The sequence below is a fragment of the Rhinatrema bivittatum genome, chromosome 12, assembly GCF_901001135.1.
Source record: "Rhinatrema bivittatum chromosome 12, aRhiBiv1.1, whole genome shotgun sequence".
NCBI lineage: Eukaryota > Metazoa > Chordata > Amphibia > Gymnophiona > Rhinatrematidae > Rhinatrema > Rhinatrema bivittatum.
The window spans coordinates 79,141,452-79,161,465 of NC_042626.1; the positions used below are offsets into that span (position 1 = coordinate 79,141,452).

General features: G+C 46.9%; 1 protein-coding gene across 1 annotated transcript in view; it reads right to left on the reverse strand.

Annotated features, from left to right (window-relative positions):
- ARHGAP23 (Rho GTPase activating protein 23) overlaps positions 1-20,014 on the reverse strand; it is a 389,525-nt gene that overhangs the window by 194,015 nt on the left and 175,496 nt on the right. Inside the window, 1 exon segment of the mRNA XM_029573609.1 lies at positions 1,188-1,299. Coding sequence (XP_029429469.1) covers positions 1,188-1,299 — 112 coding nt within the window.

A 20,014-nucleotide genomic window follows, 5' to 3' on the forward strand; every position in this document is an offset into this window, starting at 1 on the left:
TCCATCAAGCCCAGTCCTCCTGTTTCAAATAGTGCCAATCCAGTTCACAAGTACCTGGCAGGATCCCAAAAGGTCAATCGATTCCATGCTGCTTATCCCAGGGATTAGCAGTGGATTTCCCTAAATCCACCTTAATAATAATTTATAGACTTTTCTTCCTGGAACTTGTCCAAACGTATTTTAAAACCCAGCTATACTAACAGCTTTCAACATCCTCCAGCAACGAATTCCAGAGTTTAATTATGCATTACGTAAAAAAAATATTTTCTCCTACTTGTCTTATATGTAATACCTAGTAACATCATTGATTGTCCCCTAGTCTTTGTATTCTTTGAAAGAGTAAACAACTGATTTACATTTACCAATTCAACTCCACTCATTATTTAATAGATCTCTATCATATCTTTCCTAGCTATCTCTTCTCCAAGCTGAAGAGTCTTAACCTCTTTAGCCTTTCCTTGTAAGGGAATCATTATCTCCTTTATAATTTTGGTTGCCCTTCTCTGTACTTTTTTAAATTCTGCTATATCTTTCTTAGCTGAAGGAAGAAAAGAAAGCAAGAACCAGAAAGGAGAAGAAAAATAGGGTTACTCAGGTGGCTTAGAATTCAGTGATTGGCACATGCCACTGGTGCAGAGCAGAGACGATGAGGGGTGCAAGGCTTGGCCCAAGTAATTGTTGTTACACTGATGTTGGTGCAGAGCCCAGCCCAAGAGAAAGGTGTTGATGTTGAGGCTCAGATCAGGAAATGCTGGCCCTGCCAGTGGGTCCTGGCTAAGGCACTGCAGCCCAATGTCGCCTTGTATCTTAATGCACTCCTATGTTGCCAGGGGTGGGGAGAAAAGGGCGAGAGAGTGCCGGAGGGGAAAGAAGTGGGGGAGAAAGTGCCTGGAAAGGATGAGGTGTGGGAAGAGAGCATATGGAGGGAGAGATACAGATTGGGTAGAAAACGGGAGAGTGCCTACAGAAAATAGAAAAAAAACAGTGAAAGGAAAGGGTAATGATTGGAACAAGGAGAAGGGAGGAGAGAGAGCAAAGTAAAGTAAAAATAAAAGCAAGAAGAGAGCAAAATAAGAAAATAAAAACCCAAACAAGCAAAATGTTGAAAAGAAAGACGGTGAAAAAATCCGCTGGCTAATAAAAATTTTCAAATATTTTTTCCATCCTTGTCCCTTTCCCAGCCTTACCTCAGGAATTTCCCTTCATCTCGGAAAGTGTTCAGGCCTTCATCACATGACTTGGATCGTTCTGATGTTATGGCAACCAGGTATGAGGACCGCCGGCTGGCTTTGATGCTGCCTATCAGAGAAAACAACAAAAATAAAAAAACAAAAACATAACTTAATAAAGTCTCTATCTCACCTGAATATGACTTCCATGCTGCTGCACAATGCAGGGAACAGCGAGTGTAGCACAGATTATGCCAAGGGGCTAGAGAGTGGTGCAGTGTGACGCAGGATAGAGTAGGGAAATTACAGGTGTGTGAGAGATTATATTATGTAGCTGAAAAGGGTGCAGGCTGCTGCAGTAAAGCGCAGAGAGACTGCAGGTATGACACAGATTATACCAAGGAGCTGGACAGTAAGGGAAGACGTAAGAACCTAACAGTTTCTATACTGGGTAAGGTCCATCAGGTCCAATATCATGTTTCCAATCCAGGTCACAAATACCTGGCAGGGTCCCAAATAGTAGATCAATTCCATGCTGCTTGCACCCAGGGATAAGTAGAGACTTTCCTCGGGCCTACCAAGTTTATAACAGTTTATAGATTTTTCCTACAGGAACTTGTCTGCTTTTTAAGCATAACTATTTTTACTACAGTGATGCATTTGAGTGAAAATCTTCTCCAATTTGTTTTACATGTACTACTTAGTAACATGAAGTGTTCCCTAGTCTTTATTTAATTATTTTTTAAAGAGTAAACAACTGATTCACGTTTACCCATTACATTCCACATTGATTTTATAGACCTCCATCATATCTCCTCTCAGCCATCTTTTCTCCAAGCTAAAGAGCCCTAAGCTTTTTAGTCTTTCCTCATAGAAAAACCGTTCCATTTGCTTTTATCATTTAGGTCACTCTTTTCTGAACCTTTTCAGTTTATGCTCTATCTTTTTGAGATGCATCCATCAGAAATGCACACAACTTTACCCTGGAGTGATACAAAGGTATTATGATACTCTTTGTTTTATTTTCCATTCCTTTCTGTTGGGTCGGAGGTGGACCCTTAGGCCGAGGTGGGGTTGACGCAACCCATAGGTAAGGACCTACGGGTCCCCACCATCGGCAGGTGGAGTGGACTGAAAGGCAGAGGCTGCTGCAGCTTCACCTATACCAGCCCTCGTTCCCCACGGGTTGAGCCTTTGAGTGCGGGGGCCAGCAGAATTTAGGTAGGCCTCTGTGCACAGTTGCAGGAAGGTGGATTCAGCCCAGAGACAGCAGGCGAGGAAAGGTACAGTTCTACTTTGGACTGGATAATGTCCTGGAAACTCGGGCGCCAATGGAACGAAGGCAGACAGAGGGCCGCTCAAGCAAAGGGAGGCCAAAGCCTGATGAATCCACGTCCAGGAAGTAGGCAGAAGAGGCGTCCAATGGTAGGCTTGAGTCAGGGCTGGCGGCAATCCAGAGGCAATGGCAAGAAAGGCTGAAGTCTGATCAGGGAGATGGTCAATAGCGTAGTCAAGCAAAGCTGAGGTCTGATCACGGAGATAGTGAGCCCGCTCACCCCCGAGGGTGAGCCGCACAGAGCAGAGCATTCAGCGAATTAAGAAAATAAAGGAAAAAAAAAAAAATTCCCCAAGGCAACTAGGAAGCTGTAACCAGCGGTGAGTCTTGCCGCGCCTCTTTCACCTCAGCCGGCCTATCAGGAGCCGACTGAGGACACTTTAAATCCGCAGCAACGCCGACGGCGTCGCGTGCCCGAAGGAGCGCGACTTAAGGGGCCAGCCCCTTAGTGCACCCCTTTGTGACCCCAGGACCCAGGGCTCACAACGCTACACGCCAGTTTTTCCCCCGTCCCTCGTCTTCTCCCTATCTCTTTTACTCCAGATCTCTTCAGACAAACCGCATTCCATCAAATCACCATATCCCTCTTTACAATCACCCAGACAGTCCCGCCAGTCTTCACATCTCAACACTCCTGAGCCTGTTCGAGTATTTCCAGCGTGAGCCAGCAATCATCCTTCTCAGCACTCATCCTTCCAGCACCCATTCCAGCTTGATCCAGCAATCATCCTTCTCAGCATTCATCCTTCTCAGCACTCATCCTTCCAGCACCTATCCAGCGTGATCCAGCAATCATCCTTCTCAGCACTCATTCCTTCCAGCACTCATCCAGCTTGATCCAGCAATCATCCTTCTCAGCACTCATCCAGCGTGATCCAGCAAATCATCCGTCTCAAGGTACTCATCTCGCCAGCATTCTCTCTGGCCCGTTCCAGCACTCATCCAGTGTGTTCCAGCAGTCAGCCATTCCAACTTTCATCAAACCTCCCCATGCACTCATCTAACTCATTCAAACTCTCAACCAACTCATCTCCAACACAACAGTTCAGAATGACACCGAGATTTCCGATCCCTATTCTTCAACACAACCTCCTCACCACAGGAAAAAGCCACTATGCTTCACCGATCTCGCAACTACACTTCCCTCATCCCAATTATGATTTCACCTTGACCCAATTACTAGGCCTAACACTATTCTCCCTTACGCTATTTAATGCACAATCTCTCACTAAAAAATCTCTGATTCTCAATGACTATCTCATAGACTCCAATCCAGACATTTGTGCCATAACAGAAACCTGGCTCAAACCAACGGATATTGCAATAATAAATCAACTCCCCACCCACCTCTATGATTTCTTCTCCCTCCCTCGTCTCAAAAAAAGGGGAGGGGGCATTCTTCTGGCAGCCAAAAAAGATCTGAGATTTTCCCAACTCCCAGCAAAATCGGATTCTAAACTAGAAATAGGACTTTTCAAAACAGCCCAACTCCAAGTCCTACTCGTCTACACTCCACCGGGCCTTCTTGAATCAGATGCCTCCCCCATTGTAGAAATAACTGCAACACACTTGAATCTGGAATCCCCGGCTATAATTTTAGGAGATTTTAATTTACATGTCGACAACCCTACGCTCACTACCAACTGCAAGGCTTTACTCACTGCTCTCTCAGCCATGGGCTTCAAGCAGATCGTCAACAAGCCCACCCACAAAGCTGGCCACACCTTGGACCTCATTTTTGTAAACGCTGGGATCAATTACACTTCCCCCTTCTTGTACTCTGGTCCCGTGGTCAGATCACTCACTAATCACTGCCACTTTCACCCTGACAGAAATCAGGAAAACTCTCCCTTCAAAATCCTCATTTCTCTACAGAAGACCCTGTTCTTCCGACGACCTCAGCAATCAGCTCGCTTCAGAGCTTCCACACATTGACCTCTCTGATCCTAACTCAGCTATCCTTTCCTGGAGCAACATCACTGAGGCAGTAGCAAATAAACTATGTCCTCTTTCAACAAAAAAACTAAACCCGAATTCCGCAAAAAGACAACCGTGGTTCACAAGCAACCTTCGTAAACTCAAACAGAGTCTAAGGCAGAAAGAAAGCAAATGGCGTAAGGCCCCCTGCCCCAGCCGCCTACAAACTAGCTCTCCATCACTACAGGAACTCCACCCTAAGATCTAAAAGGGATTACTATGCTAGCAAGATCCATGACCTTGTATTCGACGCAAAAGCTCTCGTTGCTTACATATCTAACCTGACACAAATCAACACTCCAGATATTCCCAAAGACCTAGCTCAATCCAAAGCTGAGGAATTGGCTATTTTCTTCCAAGACAAAATATCTAACCTTCTAAAGCGATTGACCCCCAGCAACACCTCTCTCACTAATGCACTTCAGCTACTAAACAAAGGAATCTCCTTTGAATCATTCGAACCCATCACGGCCTCTGAGATCCATTTGTTACTTAAGAAAATGAAACCTTCCTCCCACCCCTTCGACCAAATACCAACTAAGCTCCTCCTACTAATACCGGAAACAATTTCCAAAACACTGGTGGATATCATCAACTGTTCTTTATCCCGGGGACTATTTCCAGATGACCTTAAACTAGCTTCTCTCAAACTGCTTTTAAAGAAACCGAATCTAGACCCCAAGGACCCCAACAACTACCGCCCGATTTCCAATCTTCCATTTATTGCCAAGATCATGGAAAAGCTTGTCAACACGCAACTCTCTAACTACACTGAAGATCACAAAATACTGTACCCCTCCCAATATGGATTCCGTAAAGCTTTGAGCACGGAAACTCTACTCATATCCCTGACAGACCACATCATCATGGGTCTAGACAAAGGCCAATCCTTTTTACTTATTCTCCTAGATCTTTCGGCCGCATTTGACACCGTAAACCACTCCATCCTCCTCAATCAATTGTCAAACATAGGAATAACAGGAACTGCACTATCCTGGTTCAAAACATTCCTCAGCAATAGAGGCTATAAGGTCAAAATCCACAATAAAGAATCCTCCCGCTATACTTCGTCTTTAGGAGTTCCACAGGGTTCCTCCCTTTCCCCTACGTTCTTTAATATATACCTTTTCCCGCTTTGCCAACTGCTAACCCGCTTGAAACTAACACACTTCCTATATGCCGACGATGTGCAAATCTTGATTCCCATTAAAGAAACCATCACTAAAACACTTGAATTTTGGGAAATTTGCCTTCGAGAGATCAATCTGCTTCTCATTAGTCTAAATCTGATATTAAATACAGCTAAGATGGAACTTCTTTTCATCTCCCCAGAAAATAGTAACTCCTCTCTGTGTCTTCCAACCAACCTACTTACTACCCAAACAAGGGACTTAGGAATAATTATCAACAACCGTCTTAACTTAAAATCCTTCATCAAACAAACAACAAAAGACGGCTTCTATAAACTACAGGTTCTGAAAAGAATCAAACCTCTCCTTCACATGCGAGACTTCAGAACAGTCCTTCAAGCAGTTATCTTTTCTAAGATAGACTATTGTAATTCTATCTTACTTGGTCTCCCTTCCGCATCCATTAAACCCCTTCAGATTGCTCCAGAAACCTTGCTGCGAGAATTCTGACTACACCAAGAGAAGAGATCACATCTCTCCCCCCCTCAAGAACTTACACTGGCTGCCAATACACTTTAGAATATCCACAAATCCATCACCATCATCTAGAAACATAGAAACATAGAAACATAGAAATGACGGCCAGAAGAAGACCAAACGCCCATCCAGTCTGCCCAGCAAGCTTCACACATTTTTTCTCTCATACTTATCTGTTTCTTTTAGTCTCTTGGTTCTATTTCCCTTCCTCCCCCACCATTAATATAGAGAGCAGTGATGGAGCTGCATCCAAGTGAAATATCAAGCTTGATTAGTTAGGGGGGTAGTAGGGTAGTAACCGCCGCAATAAGCAAGCTACACCCATGCTTATTTGTTTTAACCAGGACTATGTTATACAGCCCTTATTGGTTGTTTTTCTTCTCCCCTGCCGTTGATAGCAGAGAGCTATGCTGGATATGCATCTAAAGTGAAGTATCAGGCACATTTGGTTTGGGGGTAGTAACCGCCGTAACAGCCAGCTACTCCCCGCTTTGTGAGTGTGAATCCTTTTTTTCTTCTCCCCTGCCGTTGAAGCTATGCTGGGTATGCGTGAAGTATCAGTTTTTCTTTTCCCCTGCCGTTGGAGCAGAGAGCTATGCTGGATGTGCATCGAAAGTGAAGTATCAGGCACATTTGGTTTGGGGTAGTAACCGCCGTAACAAGCCAGTACTCCCAGCTTTGTGAGTGCAAATCCTTTTTTTCCACATTTCCTCTTGCTGTTGAAGCTTAGAGTGATGTTGGAGTCACAGTAACCATGTGTATGTTTATTGAATAAGGGTATTGTGTCCAGGCAGTAGCCATCATTCTGGCGAGTCACCCCATCTTCATTGGCGGCCTCTTGACTTTATGGATCCACAGTGTTTATCCACGCACCTTTGAAGTCCTTCACAGTTCTGGTCTTCACCACTTCCTCCGGAAGGGCATTCCAGGCATCCACCACCCTCTCCGTGAAGAAATACTTCCTGACATTGGTTCTGAATCTTCCTCCCTGGAGCTTCAAATCGTGACCCCTGGTTCTGCTGATTTTTTTCTTATGGTAAAGGTTTGTCGTTGCCTTTGGATCATTAAAACCTTTCAAGTATCTGAAAGTCTGTATCATATCTCCTCTGCTCCTCCTTTCCTCCAGGGTGTACATATTTAGATTCTTCAATCTCTCCTCGTACGTCATCCGATGAAGATCCTCCACCTTCCTGGTCGCCCTTCTCTGTACCGCTTCCATCTTGTCTTTGTCTTTTTGTAGAAAGCCATCCATCACCATGTTATGCTTGATCTACAAATCCCACTCAGACGACACACCTCCACTAGACCCATCAGAGAAGCTTACAGAGGATCACTTCTCATTCCCCAAACCAAAACCACACACCATTTAGCCTTCTCCACAGCCGGACCATCACTATGGAATTCTATTCCCCCGGATCTGACACAAGAACCATGCCTACCTACATTCAGAAAAAGGCTTAAGACTTGGCTATTTAAGCAAGCCTTCCCAGATTCCAATTGAATGACAGCAACATCTTTTAAGAGACTTCACAATATAATGTAAATATTTAATCCTTAACTGCTCAGTTATCATGCTCTAATTCTTTCCCACAGTTTGATCAAGCTTGTAATGTAACTTCATGATCTCTTTGCACTTGTTAATGTTCCGTTTTTTTGTTTCACACACCCCTGTTATCTGTAAACCAGCATGATGTGATTTTTAATCATGAATGCCGGTATAGAAAAACTATAAATAAATAAATAAATAAATAGTCAATAGTGTAGTCGGATGAAGCGAAGGTCTGAGCTGAGATAGGCTGTATCGTAATCAGGCAAAGCAGAGGTCTGGGACTGGAGGTAGGTTGTAGCTTGGTCAGGTGAAGCAGAGGTCTGGGTCCTGGAGATTGGCTGTAACGTAGTCAGGGCGAAGAAGAAGTCAAAGTCCGTTTAGTCAATCCGAAGCATAGGCTGAGCAGGAACAAGGAACCAGGAACAACAACGAATCAGGAACACAAGGAAGAGCTGAATCTCTAGTAAGCAATGAGTACTCGACCAGTGAAGAGACATGTTGCAAAGGTAACGCTATGAGCGGAGCCTGAGCTTAAATACTATGAATAGTTTTGACGTCATCAACCCGGGGGCTGCGGCTAGGTTCCCAACCTAGTCCCCTTCATAAGGATCAGCGATGCGCGCACACACGCCTAGGGAGGGGCACAGCGTGAGTGGTGGCGTCTCTCCGCGGGCTACGAGGAGAGGCCCGACAAGTAGTGGTATCAGGACAGGGAACGCTGGAGACTATAGCAGGGCCAGAGGCACCGGGGGAGGCCCGAGGACGGAGCTGGTGGCCCACTGCCGCCAGCGAGGAGGAACCAGAGGCTGGAATCCTTGTGGAAACGTGAGAGGGCCGTGCCGCGGGTCTGCCGCAGACGGCACGCGTAACGGTACCCCCCCCCCCCTTTTATGTCCCCTTTTGGAGGTCGGGGTTTGCCCAGATGGGCACGATGGTAATTCAGGAGGAGGGTTTTGTCCAGGTCGAGCTGGTTCCCAAGAATTTTCTTTGGGTCTGTAACCCTCCCAGGAAAGGAAGTATTCCCACCGGCTGCCCCTACGCGGATGTCGAGGACTTCAGTACCTTGTATTGTTGTGTCAGTTTCAGCCACAAGTGGAGGTGGTTCAGGAGCCTTTCAGGCAGGCCATGATAGGACCACAGGTTTTAAGAGAGATACATGAAATGTGTTATGTATTCCCAGCGTAGGAGGCATGCCTTATTTTGTTACTGGTTCATTGTAAAGCCTCTTGCTGCTTTGCAAAGCCTCTTGTTGCATTAAGTTACTTGTAAACCTGTATCCTCCTTCCGGCCATTGCCTCTCGCTCACATATGTATAGTACCTTTTTTACTTGATTTTTCTGTTGCCTCATTTTGTCACTTGTTCATTGTAAAGCTTCTTGCTGCATTAAGTTCCTTGTAAACCGAGGTGATGTTCCTAATGTAACTCGGTATATAAATATGCTTAAATAAATAAATAAATAAATAAGGGTCCAATACGTTGGTTGACCGTAAAAGGTCCTATATACCTGGGAGTGAATCTTTGGGACGGTATTCTGAGTCGGATATACCGAGTACTTATCCAGACTTTCTGGTCAGGGAGGAATTCTGGAGCCAAATGTCGGTGACTGTTGGCCCGGGAAGCAGCTTGACGTAAGTGCAGATTTGTCTGCTCCTATAAAGTTTTGAGGGCATCCTCAGTAGCCTATGCCGCAGGGGACGGTACTGACAAAGGTATGGGCAGCGGTGATCGTGGTTGTTTTCCATAGACGATAGAGAATGGTGACGTGACTGTAGCAGTGGCAATGTGGGAGTTGTGAGAAAACTCCGCCCAGGATAAAAGTTCGGACCAATTGTCTTGGCGGTCATTGATGTATGCGCGCAGGAAGGCCTTCCAAGAGCGATTCATTCACTCGGCTTGGTCATTAGCTTGGAGATGATAGGCAGTTGTTAAACTGATATACTGAATTTTCAGCAAAGAGCACGCCAATATCTAGCAACAAACTGTGGACCTCTATCTGAGACAATGTCCTTGGGTAGGCCATGCAATGTAAAGATATGATGAAAAAATAGGCGTGCCAACTCTGGAGCGGATGGTAGGCCCAGTAGAGGGACAAAATGGGCCATTTTTGAAAATCGGTCTATGGTTACCCATATTACGGTATGACCCTTTGATGGAGGCAAATCCACGATGAAATCCGTAGACAAGGGGGTCCACGGTTCCTCGGGTGCTGGAAGTGGTTGCAGGAGAACCCAAGGTCGAGCGACCGAGGGCTTTTGCTGTGCACAAGTGTAACAGGATTCGACGTATGATTTAGCATCAGAGACCATAGTGGGCCACCAGAAGAACCACTGGAGTAGTGCCAAGGTTCATGCTCGTCCTGGATGACCAGCGAACTTGGAATCATGTGCCCAGCGGAGAACTCTTTCTCAAAGTCATTGAGGCACAACAGTCTTCCCAGCAGGAACTGGGTGAGTAGCAGGCAAACAGATACAGGCTGGGTCTATTATATGACTAGGTTCTTCTGCAGTATCTTCAGGCTCGAAAGAGTGTGATAGGGCATCAGCCCGGAGGTTTTTATCGGCTGGACGGTAACGATGGTCAAAATTGAACTTGGAGAAGAATAGAGCCATCGAGCTTGACAGGCGCTGAGATGTTGAGCCTGGCTCAGATGTTTCCAGGTTCTTATGATCGATGAACACAGTGAACTTATGTGCGCACCCTCTAGCCACAGGCGCCATTCTTCGAGGGGCCAGCGTTATGGCCAATAACTCACGATCTCCTATGCTGTAGTTCTGCTCCGCGGATGAGAACTTACGGGAGTAGAATGAGCATGGGCTGTAGTGCCGGAAGCAGTACGTTGGCTCAGGACCGCCCCCAACTCCAATAGCAGAGGTGTCCACTTCCACTTGAACTGGATATTGGCATGATGTAAGCAAGACCCCGCCTGGAAGGCTTCTTTGAGGTGGTGGAAGGCTGCGACTGCCACCGGAGTCCAATTGTGAATATCTTGACCCTTACAAGTTAAAGCTATCAAAGGAGCAGCCAGAGTAGAATAACGTGAGATGAAATGGGGGTAGTATATCAGAAACCCCAGGAAGCGCTGGAGAGCTTTAAAACCCACGTGCTGTGGCCAATCCCGGATTCCTTTTAGCTTAGCTGGATCCATGGAAATTCCTTGCTGGGAGATAATGTATACGAGGAAAGGCAAGCTGGTTTTCTCGAACAAGCATTTGTCCAATTTTGCAAACAAGTGGTTCTTGCGAAGGCGTTTGTAGGATGGTGCGGACATCAGAGCAGTGGTGGCCAGGTCTTTAGAAAAGACAAGGATATTGTCCAAGTAGGCCACAACCTTGATATACAGTAAATCCCTGAAAAAAAAAAATCCCTGAAAAAATCCCTCATTTCATCTTCGACTCCAAAGCTCTGTTCACATATGTCTGAGCCCTCACCAAACTAACCCTACCGACTATTCCGGACGACCAAGCTCTCAGCAAAGCCACAGAACTGGCTAAACTACTTTAAAAAATAAAATTATCAACACTCATCAACCCGCTTTCCTCACCCAATCCCCCGCCCCCCTCCTACCATCACAACCGCACCTCAACAAACCGCAACGTTTGAAGCATTCGAGACCACGTCCTCATTCGAAATAGAAAACATTCTTAAGAACTCAAACCCTCTTCCCACCCTGTGGAAACCATTCCAGCGAACACATCCTCATCTCAATCCCGAACCCATTGCCAAACCCATCGCGGAAATCATTAATTGTTCGTTAACTCAAGGTCTAGTCCAGATACCTGAAGCTTGCTATCCTCAACCTCTATTAAAAATACCTAACCTATCGACTGCGGACCCAGCGAACTTCAGGCCTATAGCCAACCTGCCCCTCATCGCCAAACTTATGGAAAAAAATAGTAATAAAACAACTCTCGGATACTTGGAGGAACACAGATTCTAGCTCCATCGCAATATGGATTTCGTAATCACCTAAACACGGAATCCCTTCTAATTTCTCTCTCAGACTCCATATCCTGAGCATGGACAAAAGACAAACCATACCTACTTGTTCTCCTAGACCTTCTGTGGCTTTCGACATGGTCAACCATGCAATCCCTTCTAGACCAGCTGGCAGACATAGGTTATCTCTGGCACAGCATTTCAATTGGTTCAAATCCTTCCTCTGCAATAGAGCTTTCAAGGTCAAGATAAACAACAAAGAATCGCATCCGGTCAGATCCAACCTAGGTGTTACCCAAGGATCTTCCCTTTCACCAACTCTCTTTAACATATACCTTCTCCTCTCTGCCCCTTCTCACCAAGCTAAAGATCAAACATTATCTCTATGCGGATGACGTTCAAATTCTTATTCCTATCACGGAATCTCTATAAAAAACCCTAAGCTTCTGGAACAGTTGCCTCCGGGAAATCAGAACGCTCCTGACCAGTCTCAATCTGGTCCTCAACACTAACAAGACCGAAATCCTCATTATCTCTCAGAATGACAACTCGGCTTGGTCATTAGCTTGGAGATGATAGGCAGTTGTTAAACTGATATACTGAATTTTCAGCAAAGAGCACGCCAATATCTAGCAACAAACTGTGGACCTCTATCTGAGACAATGTCCTTGGGTAGGCCATGCAATGTAAAGATATGATGAAAAAATACCTAACCTATCGACTGCGGACCCAGCGAACTTCAGGCCTATAGCCAACCTGCCCCTCATCGCCAAACTTATGGAAAAAATAGTAAATAAACAACTCTCGGAATACTTGGAGGAACACCAGATTCTAGCTCCATCGCAATATGGATTTCGTAAATCACTAAACACGGAATCCCTTCTAATTTCTCTCTCAGACTCCATCATCCTGAGCATGGACAAAAGACAACCATACCTACTTGTTCTCCTAGACCTTTCTGTGGCTTTCGACATGGTCAACCATGCAATCCTTCTAGACCAGCTGGCAGACATAGGTATCTCTGGCACAGCATTCAATTGGTTCAAATCCTTCCTCTGCAATAGAGCTTTCAAGGTCAAGATAAACAACAAAGAATCGCATCCGGTCAGATCCAACCTAGGTGTTACCCAAGGATCTTCCCTTTCACCAACTCTCTTTAACATATACCTTCGACCTCTCTGCCACCTTCTCACCAAGCTAAAGATCATTTTCATGACTTCCGTTTGGTACTGCAATCAATCATTCTCTCAAAATTCGACTATTGTAACTCTCTGCTTCTTGGCCTTCCTGCAAACACCATTAAGCCATTACAGATGGTACAGAACTCTGCTGCCAGGATTCTGGCGAACACAAAAAAAAGAGATCATATCACCCCCATCCTCTACAACCTCCACTGGCTTCCCATCAAATTCAGAATCCTTTACAAAGTCCTTACCATTATTCACAAAACCTTACACAATCTCTCCCATATTGAGCTTACCATCCATCTTCGCCCTCACACTTCCATCAGACCGATCAGAAAAGCATATCAAGGCACTTTATACGCCCCTCCAGCAAAAACATCCCTAAGGAAACAAGCCCTATCTACAGCAGGTCCGCCTCAATGGAACACCCTCCCACCGGAACTCCAACAAGACCCCTGCCCAATATCTTTAAAAAAAAAACCTCAAAACGTGGCTTTTTAGAGCAGCTTTTCCTGACTGAAGACACCAGGTCATACTTTCTCATTCGCCTGATCAACTCACTCTAACAGACCTTCTTAGTCATGCCCACCCTTTCTACCACACCTACCGAATGTCTTTTTGGGTTTTTTCTCACTATTCCATACCTAGTAACTAATATCACTCTAACCCTCAACTATGAGAGTAATACCCCATTGTACCTCACAGATTAGTTCAAGACCACATCCTACCTTCCATCGGCTTCTCCCTTGTTCTTTCATCGTCTCCCTTTTATTCAAAGTTACCCTCATGGATAATGTTATCTGTTCAAAGTTCATGCCTCGTTATTTGTTCTATGTAACGCCTCTCTTGTGATGTTATGTTTTCATTGTAAACCGGTGTGATTTGTATTCTATACAAGAATGTTGGTATATAAAAGTTAAAAATAAAAAAAATAAAATAAATAAAATTTCGTTCATCATTTGTTGGAAAACTGCGGGCGCATTACAGAGGCCGAAAGGCATCACCAGGTATTCATAATGCCCGTCCCGAGTGTTAAAGGAGGTCTTCCAAATGTCGTCAGGGTGGATTTGAACTAGGTTATACGCCCTGCGTAGGTCCAATTTTGTGAATATAGATGCTCCCTGAAGATGATCGAATAATTCTGAGATTAGTGGCAGAGGATACTTGTCTTTGCAAGTGATGGCGTTTAGGCCGCAGTAGTCAATCATGGCCTGAGTGACCCATCTTTCTTGTCACAAAAAAGAATCCCGTGTCCCAGCGGGAGGAGAGACGGGAAGGGAGGATGAATCCCTTCGCAAGGTTTTCTTGGATGTACTCCATCATGGCCCTCATCTCGGGTTGAAACAGAGGGTAAGTACGTCCTCGAGGAGGTGTGGTCCCTGGAAGAAGATCAATTGGACAATTGAACCTCTATCTGAAGAGGCGGAAGAAAGAGGAAGAAGGTCTTGCTTTTGCTTTGGAAACAGATCTTCGAAACTGGCGTAAGGAATGGTATTACCAGGGAAATGACAGCCAAAGGAACCACAGGTGGTGGTACTACTTTTTGAAGACAGGACTGGTGGCAGGCAGGACCCCACTCCACCAGTTGTAACGAGCCCCAATTAAATTGGGGAGAATGCTTTTGTAGCCAAGGGAGTCCGAGGACTACCAGATGGTTGGATTTCTCCAATACTAACAGTTCAAGTTCTTCAGTATGTAGGGCGCCAGTGCGCAGCTGGACAGGTTCAATGGTAAGGAAGATTCAACCGGGTAGCGGTTGTCCATAAATAGATGCTATACATAAGGAGGTCTCTAGTGAATGGGTCTTTATACCCAGGTGCTGGACAAGATCTTTGAGAATGAAATTACCTCCTGCTCTGGAAACTACCAGAGCAAGTACTGGAAAGGACCGGGAATCCCAGATCAAGTTGACCAGTACAGACAACTGAGGGGCCGGAGAAGTTGCACCCAAGTTCAGGACCCCTACTGAACTTAGGCTGGGAAGTTTCCCAGACGGAAAGGACAGGCCTGAAGATGGTGGCCAGGTGCTTCGTAATACAGACACAGATCGATTTGTCTTCGCCGGAGGCACTCTTCCGGTGTCACCCGCCCACGGCCCAACTGCATGGGCTCTTCCGTCTTAGCCACAGTAGTGGCCCTGCTTGGGGCAGGGTTGGTGGTCGGTGGAGAGCATGATCGAACCCAAGAAGGCTTCTTGGGCATCCGACTCTCTCGGTGACGCTATTGGAGTCGGTGGTTGATTCGGCCTGTCAAGTCTATAAGGTCCTCGAGGGAGGAAAGGAGCTCCCTTGCAGCCAGCTCATCCTTCAGCTGTGAGGAAGGAAAGCCCATCCAGGTAGATAGCTCGCAGGCAGTCTTCCTGCCAGGCCGAGCTCGGAAGCCAAAGTCCAGGAACTCGATAGTATAGTTGAAGAGATTTCTTTGACCTTGACGAAGATGTAGTAAGCTAGTGCTTGCCACGGCATGGCCGCCCTGGATCATCGAAGGTCCGTCGAATACAGCCACAACTGAGACAACTCCCTTAGGAGGGAGTCCGAGCATTGGACTTTGAGGGGAATGCTTGATGGGAAGCCCAAGCCAGCGCCTTCCCCTCAAGATGGGATAGGATGAAGGTGACTTTGGTCAATTCGTCCTGGAAGATGGAGGGCTGCAGAGCAAATTGCATATAGCATTGGTTAATTGAACCCTCTGTAGAGCTGGAGTCGCCAATGAAGCGTGGGGGCGCTGGTAGGGCCAGCAAGGCTCGATGGCATCGATGGTGATGGCTGTGGATGAGGAGGAGCCGGGAAAGACCACTGAATTATTAGTGAGGACATCAAGCTGGGCGTGAAGACGATCCATGGAAGAGGTCAGTGCCTCAAGAAACTGCTGCTGTTCTTGTACCTTAGATGCCAGGCCTGGGATGACATGGAGGGCACGTGGCTCCACCAAGTCCATGACCCTTTGCAACTGTTGGGTTGGAGGTGGACCTTGGGTCGAGGTGGGGTTGACGCAACCCATAGGTAAGGACCTACAGGTCCCCACTGTTGGCTGGTGGAGTGGCTAAAAGGCAGAGGCCCGCTGCAGCTCTCATCTATACCAGCCCTCATTCCCTGCGGGTTGTGCCTTTGGGAGCCGGGGGCCGGCAGGACTTAGGTAGGCCTCTGGGTATAGTTGACAGGAAAGGTGGATTCAGCCCAGAGACAGCAGGCGAGGAAAGGTACAGTTCTACTTTGAACTGGATAATGTCCTGGAAACTCGGGTTACAATGGAGCGAAGGCAGACAGAGGGGGCGCTCGAGCAAAGGTAGGCAAAGCCTGATGAATCCACATCCAGGAAGTAGACAGAAGAGGCGTCCAATGGTAGACTTGAGTCAGGGCTGGCGGCAATCTAGAGGCAATGATAAGCAAGGCCTAAGGTCTGATCATGGAGATGGTCAATAGCGTAGTCAAGCAAGCTGAGGTCTGATCACGGAGATAATCAATAGCGTAGTCAAGCAAAGCTGGGTCTGATCACGGAAATAGTCAACAGCGTAGTCGGACAAATCGAAGGTCTGGGTCTGGAGATAGGCTGTAGCGTAGTCAGGCGAAGCAAAATCAAAGTCCGTATAGTCAATCCGAAGCATAGGCTGAGGCAGGAACAGGAACCAGGACAACAAAGGAATCAGGAACACAGGGAAGAGACCGAATCTCTAGTAGCAATGATTACTCGACCAGCGAGGAGACCTGTTGCAAAGGCACGCTATGGAGCGGATCCTGAGCTTCAATATTACGTATAGGTTTGACTTCATCATCGGGGCTGCGGCTAGGTTTCCCACCTGCGGTCCCTCATAAGGATCAGTTGATGTGCGCGCGCCTAGGGAGATGCACAGTGCGAGTGGTGGCATCTCTCTGCGGGCCACGCGGAGAGGCCCGACAAGTAGTGGCATCAGGACCGGGAACGCTGGAAACTGTAGCAGGACTAGAGGCACCGGGGGAGGCCTGAGGTCAGAGCCCACTGCTGCTAGCGAGGAGGAACCAGAGGCTGGAGTCCTTGTGGAAATGTGAGAGGGCCATGCCGCGGGTCTGCCATGGATGGCACTCGTAACACTTTCCTCATAATTCCCAACATTCTGTCCCTCTGCACTCAGGCAGGCCAAACTCCTCTGCTAGCAGATGGAGGCGGAGTAAAAGCTGACATCACGAATATATAGACTTGCCCTGACATCAGCCCGCCAGCATTCTCCATCTCCAGCAGATGGTGAATGTGCATTTCCCTACTGGAAACTACTTAAAAAAAAAAAAGAAAAGGAAGTGGATGGATTCAGGAGAAGATGAGCAGTTGAACAGCACCGCTTGCCTCCTGGTGATACCAGTGGTGATACCAGTGGGTCCCTCCCTCAGTTGAGTGCTTTGGATCCAGTAGCCTTTTTCAAGGCATGGACATAAAGGAAAAAAAAGAGCAAGTTAGAGGCCAAGACAAGCTTGGTGGTGAAGGGCTTTCGCCCTCCTCCCCATAGCCGTTAGACATGTTCCTGCCTTCAGCCAGGAGGGCTTGAGCTTGGATTAAAAAAAAAAGGGACAAGTTGAGAAAGGCTAGGGAGGTTTTCTTTTTCCCTATCTCGTTCTTACCAGGTCTTCCTCCCTAGGCATTGGTGTTCGGAGTTTTAGTGAGTATGGAGGCAGCTGAGGCTTGTTGGGTTGAGCAGCCTTTTGGCTAGGCCTGCTGCCAGGCTGGGTATCTCATGCCATGTGGTAGGCTACAGCAGCAGTTTTGCATGCTTTTGTGTGCACCTTCTAGTCGCGAAGCACTGGAGTGACGGCGCACGTGTGCATGCATACTTGTGCGCATAAACCCGCGACCTCAATTTGTGTGCGCATTTTCTGCAGCATACTGCTGTGCACATATTGATAGCGTATCTGAGCACCTATTGCGCGCAAGTAACTGAGCGTGTATTGTGCGCGTAGCAGAGCATGTATTGTGTGCAGCAGAACATGAAGTCTGTGCATATCTTGTTGAGACGCACGACAAACTGGTACAACATGGCACCAGTTTCAAAGAAGTCTAAGAGCCTAGCGATTTCTACTACTCACCATATAAGGGCAATATGGCCAGGGCTTTCTGCAAGTCTGTATCAGCGCTGCCTGGATGCTCAAGGTGATTGACCTCCTAATGATTTTGCTAATGCTGGTCCATCCTCTTGGTCACAGCAGAGTGGGACTGAAGGCGATACAACTGTGGTGTTTCCTTCTTCGGCTGATCCAATGACAGAGATGTCTTCAGGAGATACTCACTCAGAAGGTGTCAGATTTGGGCCTATGGGGTCTGGTATGGATCCATCCTCCTTTTCCTGGGTGGAATTTTTCCAGGACTACAGTCTTTTCTACAGGGGTACCCTTTAGAGACAGTAATGTCTCCAAAACCAGGGTCGCTTTCTCAGGATCCCCACTTGTCTGCCACCAAATGCAAATGCCGTGGTACAGTGGTACCTAGTTTTGTTCAGGAGAATGTGGATCAAGATGACACTGACGATGATTTGGGCTTTTCCCCTCTTAAAGGAGGGAAAATTCCCCTAGATTTACAGCCATGTAGAACTCTGCTCCATTTCTTTCATAGAGATGAGTTGCCAGATCTGTTTTCTCAGACTCTGAAGACACTTGGGGTGGCTGGGAGTGACTCCATGAGTGCACAGAAGTAAGACCCTGAATTGGTCACCCTACACAAAGCATTATGTTTCTTTCCCCTCCTGGATGTGCTTCAAGAGTTGATTGACCTTGAATGGAGTGCGCCAGAAGCAAGCTTCAAAGCGGGTGCGTGCCTTGGCGGGTTTGTATAGCAAATGTTGCTTACCTGTAACAGGTGTTCTCACAGGACAGCAGGATGTTAGTCCTCACATATGGGTGACATCATCAGGATGGAGCCCAATCACAGAAAACTTCTGTCAAAGTTTCCAGAACTTTGACTGGCCCCTACTGGGCATGCCCAGCATGGCACTAACCCTGCAGCCAGCAGGGGTCCCCCTTCAGTCTTATTTGATAGCTACAGGCAGTACCGAAAAAATAAAACAACAAAACGTTACGAACCCAACACCGCGGGGGGGCGGGCGGGTTTCGTGAGGACTAACATCCTGCTGTCCTGTGAGAACATCTGTTACAGGTAAGCAACATTTGCTTTCTCACAGGACAAACAGGGTGGTAGTCCTCACATATGGGTGAGTACCGAGCTGAGGATGTCCAAACATGCACCAAATGTACCCAACAGCGTGCAAGAGGCACAACAACTGGGGTGGAATTTGGTAGAGGGCATCCTGAACCTTACCGGGCAGGCGGAAGGGTGTTGGTACGTCACGTTGGAAATAGGTTACGCAGGACAGATTGGCCGAATATGGAATCCTGTCTTCCGGCTTTGTCCAAGCAAGAGTGGGCTGCGAAAGTGTGGAGTGAGCTCCAGGTGGCAGCCCTGCAAATGTCAGGAAGCGGCACCGATCGTAGGTGTGCTACTGAAGTTGCCATGGCCCTCACAGAGTGTGCTTTAACACGGTCTTGGAAAGGAATGCTTGATTGCTGATAGCAAAAAGATATGCAGTCTGCCAACCAGGAGGAGAGAGTCTGCTTACCCACAAGTTGCCCTAATTTGTTGGTATGGAAAGAGATGAATAACTGAGTGCTCTTCCTGTGGGCAACTGTACGGTCTAGGTAGAACGCTAGAGCCCGTTTACAGTCAAGGGTATGCACAGCCTGTTCCCCTGGATTGGAGTGGGGCCTGGGAAAGAAGGTAGGTAGTATGATGGATTGATTAATATGAAACTCCAAAACTACCTTAGGCAAAAACTTAGGGTGAGTGCGGAGTACCGCCCGGTCCTGCAGGAGTTTAGTGTAAGGCGGATAGATAACTAGGGCCTGTAACTCACTAATCCTGCGAGCTGAAGTGATAGCCAAAAGGAAAATCACTTTCCATGTGAGATATTTTAGGTCACAGGAGTGAAAAGGTTCGAAGGGTGGTTTCATGAGCCGCCCGAGAACCAGATTGAGGTCCCAAGAAGGGGCCGGAGGATGTAAAGGTGGCTTGATATGGAGCAAGCCTTTCAGAAAACGTGTTACGAGGGGTTGTACCGATATAGGGACATCTCCGACACCTTTATGGAAGGCGGCTACCGCACTGACATGCATTCTGATGGAAGAGGTCTTTAGACCTGACTCCGATAAATGCCAGAGATAGTCCAAAAACCTTGGGATTG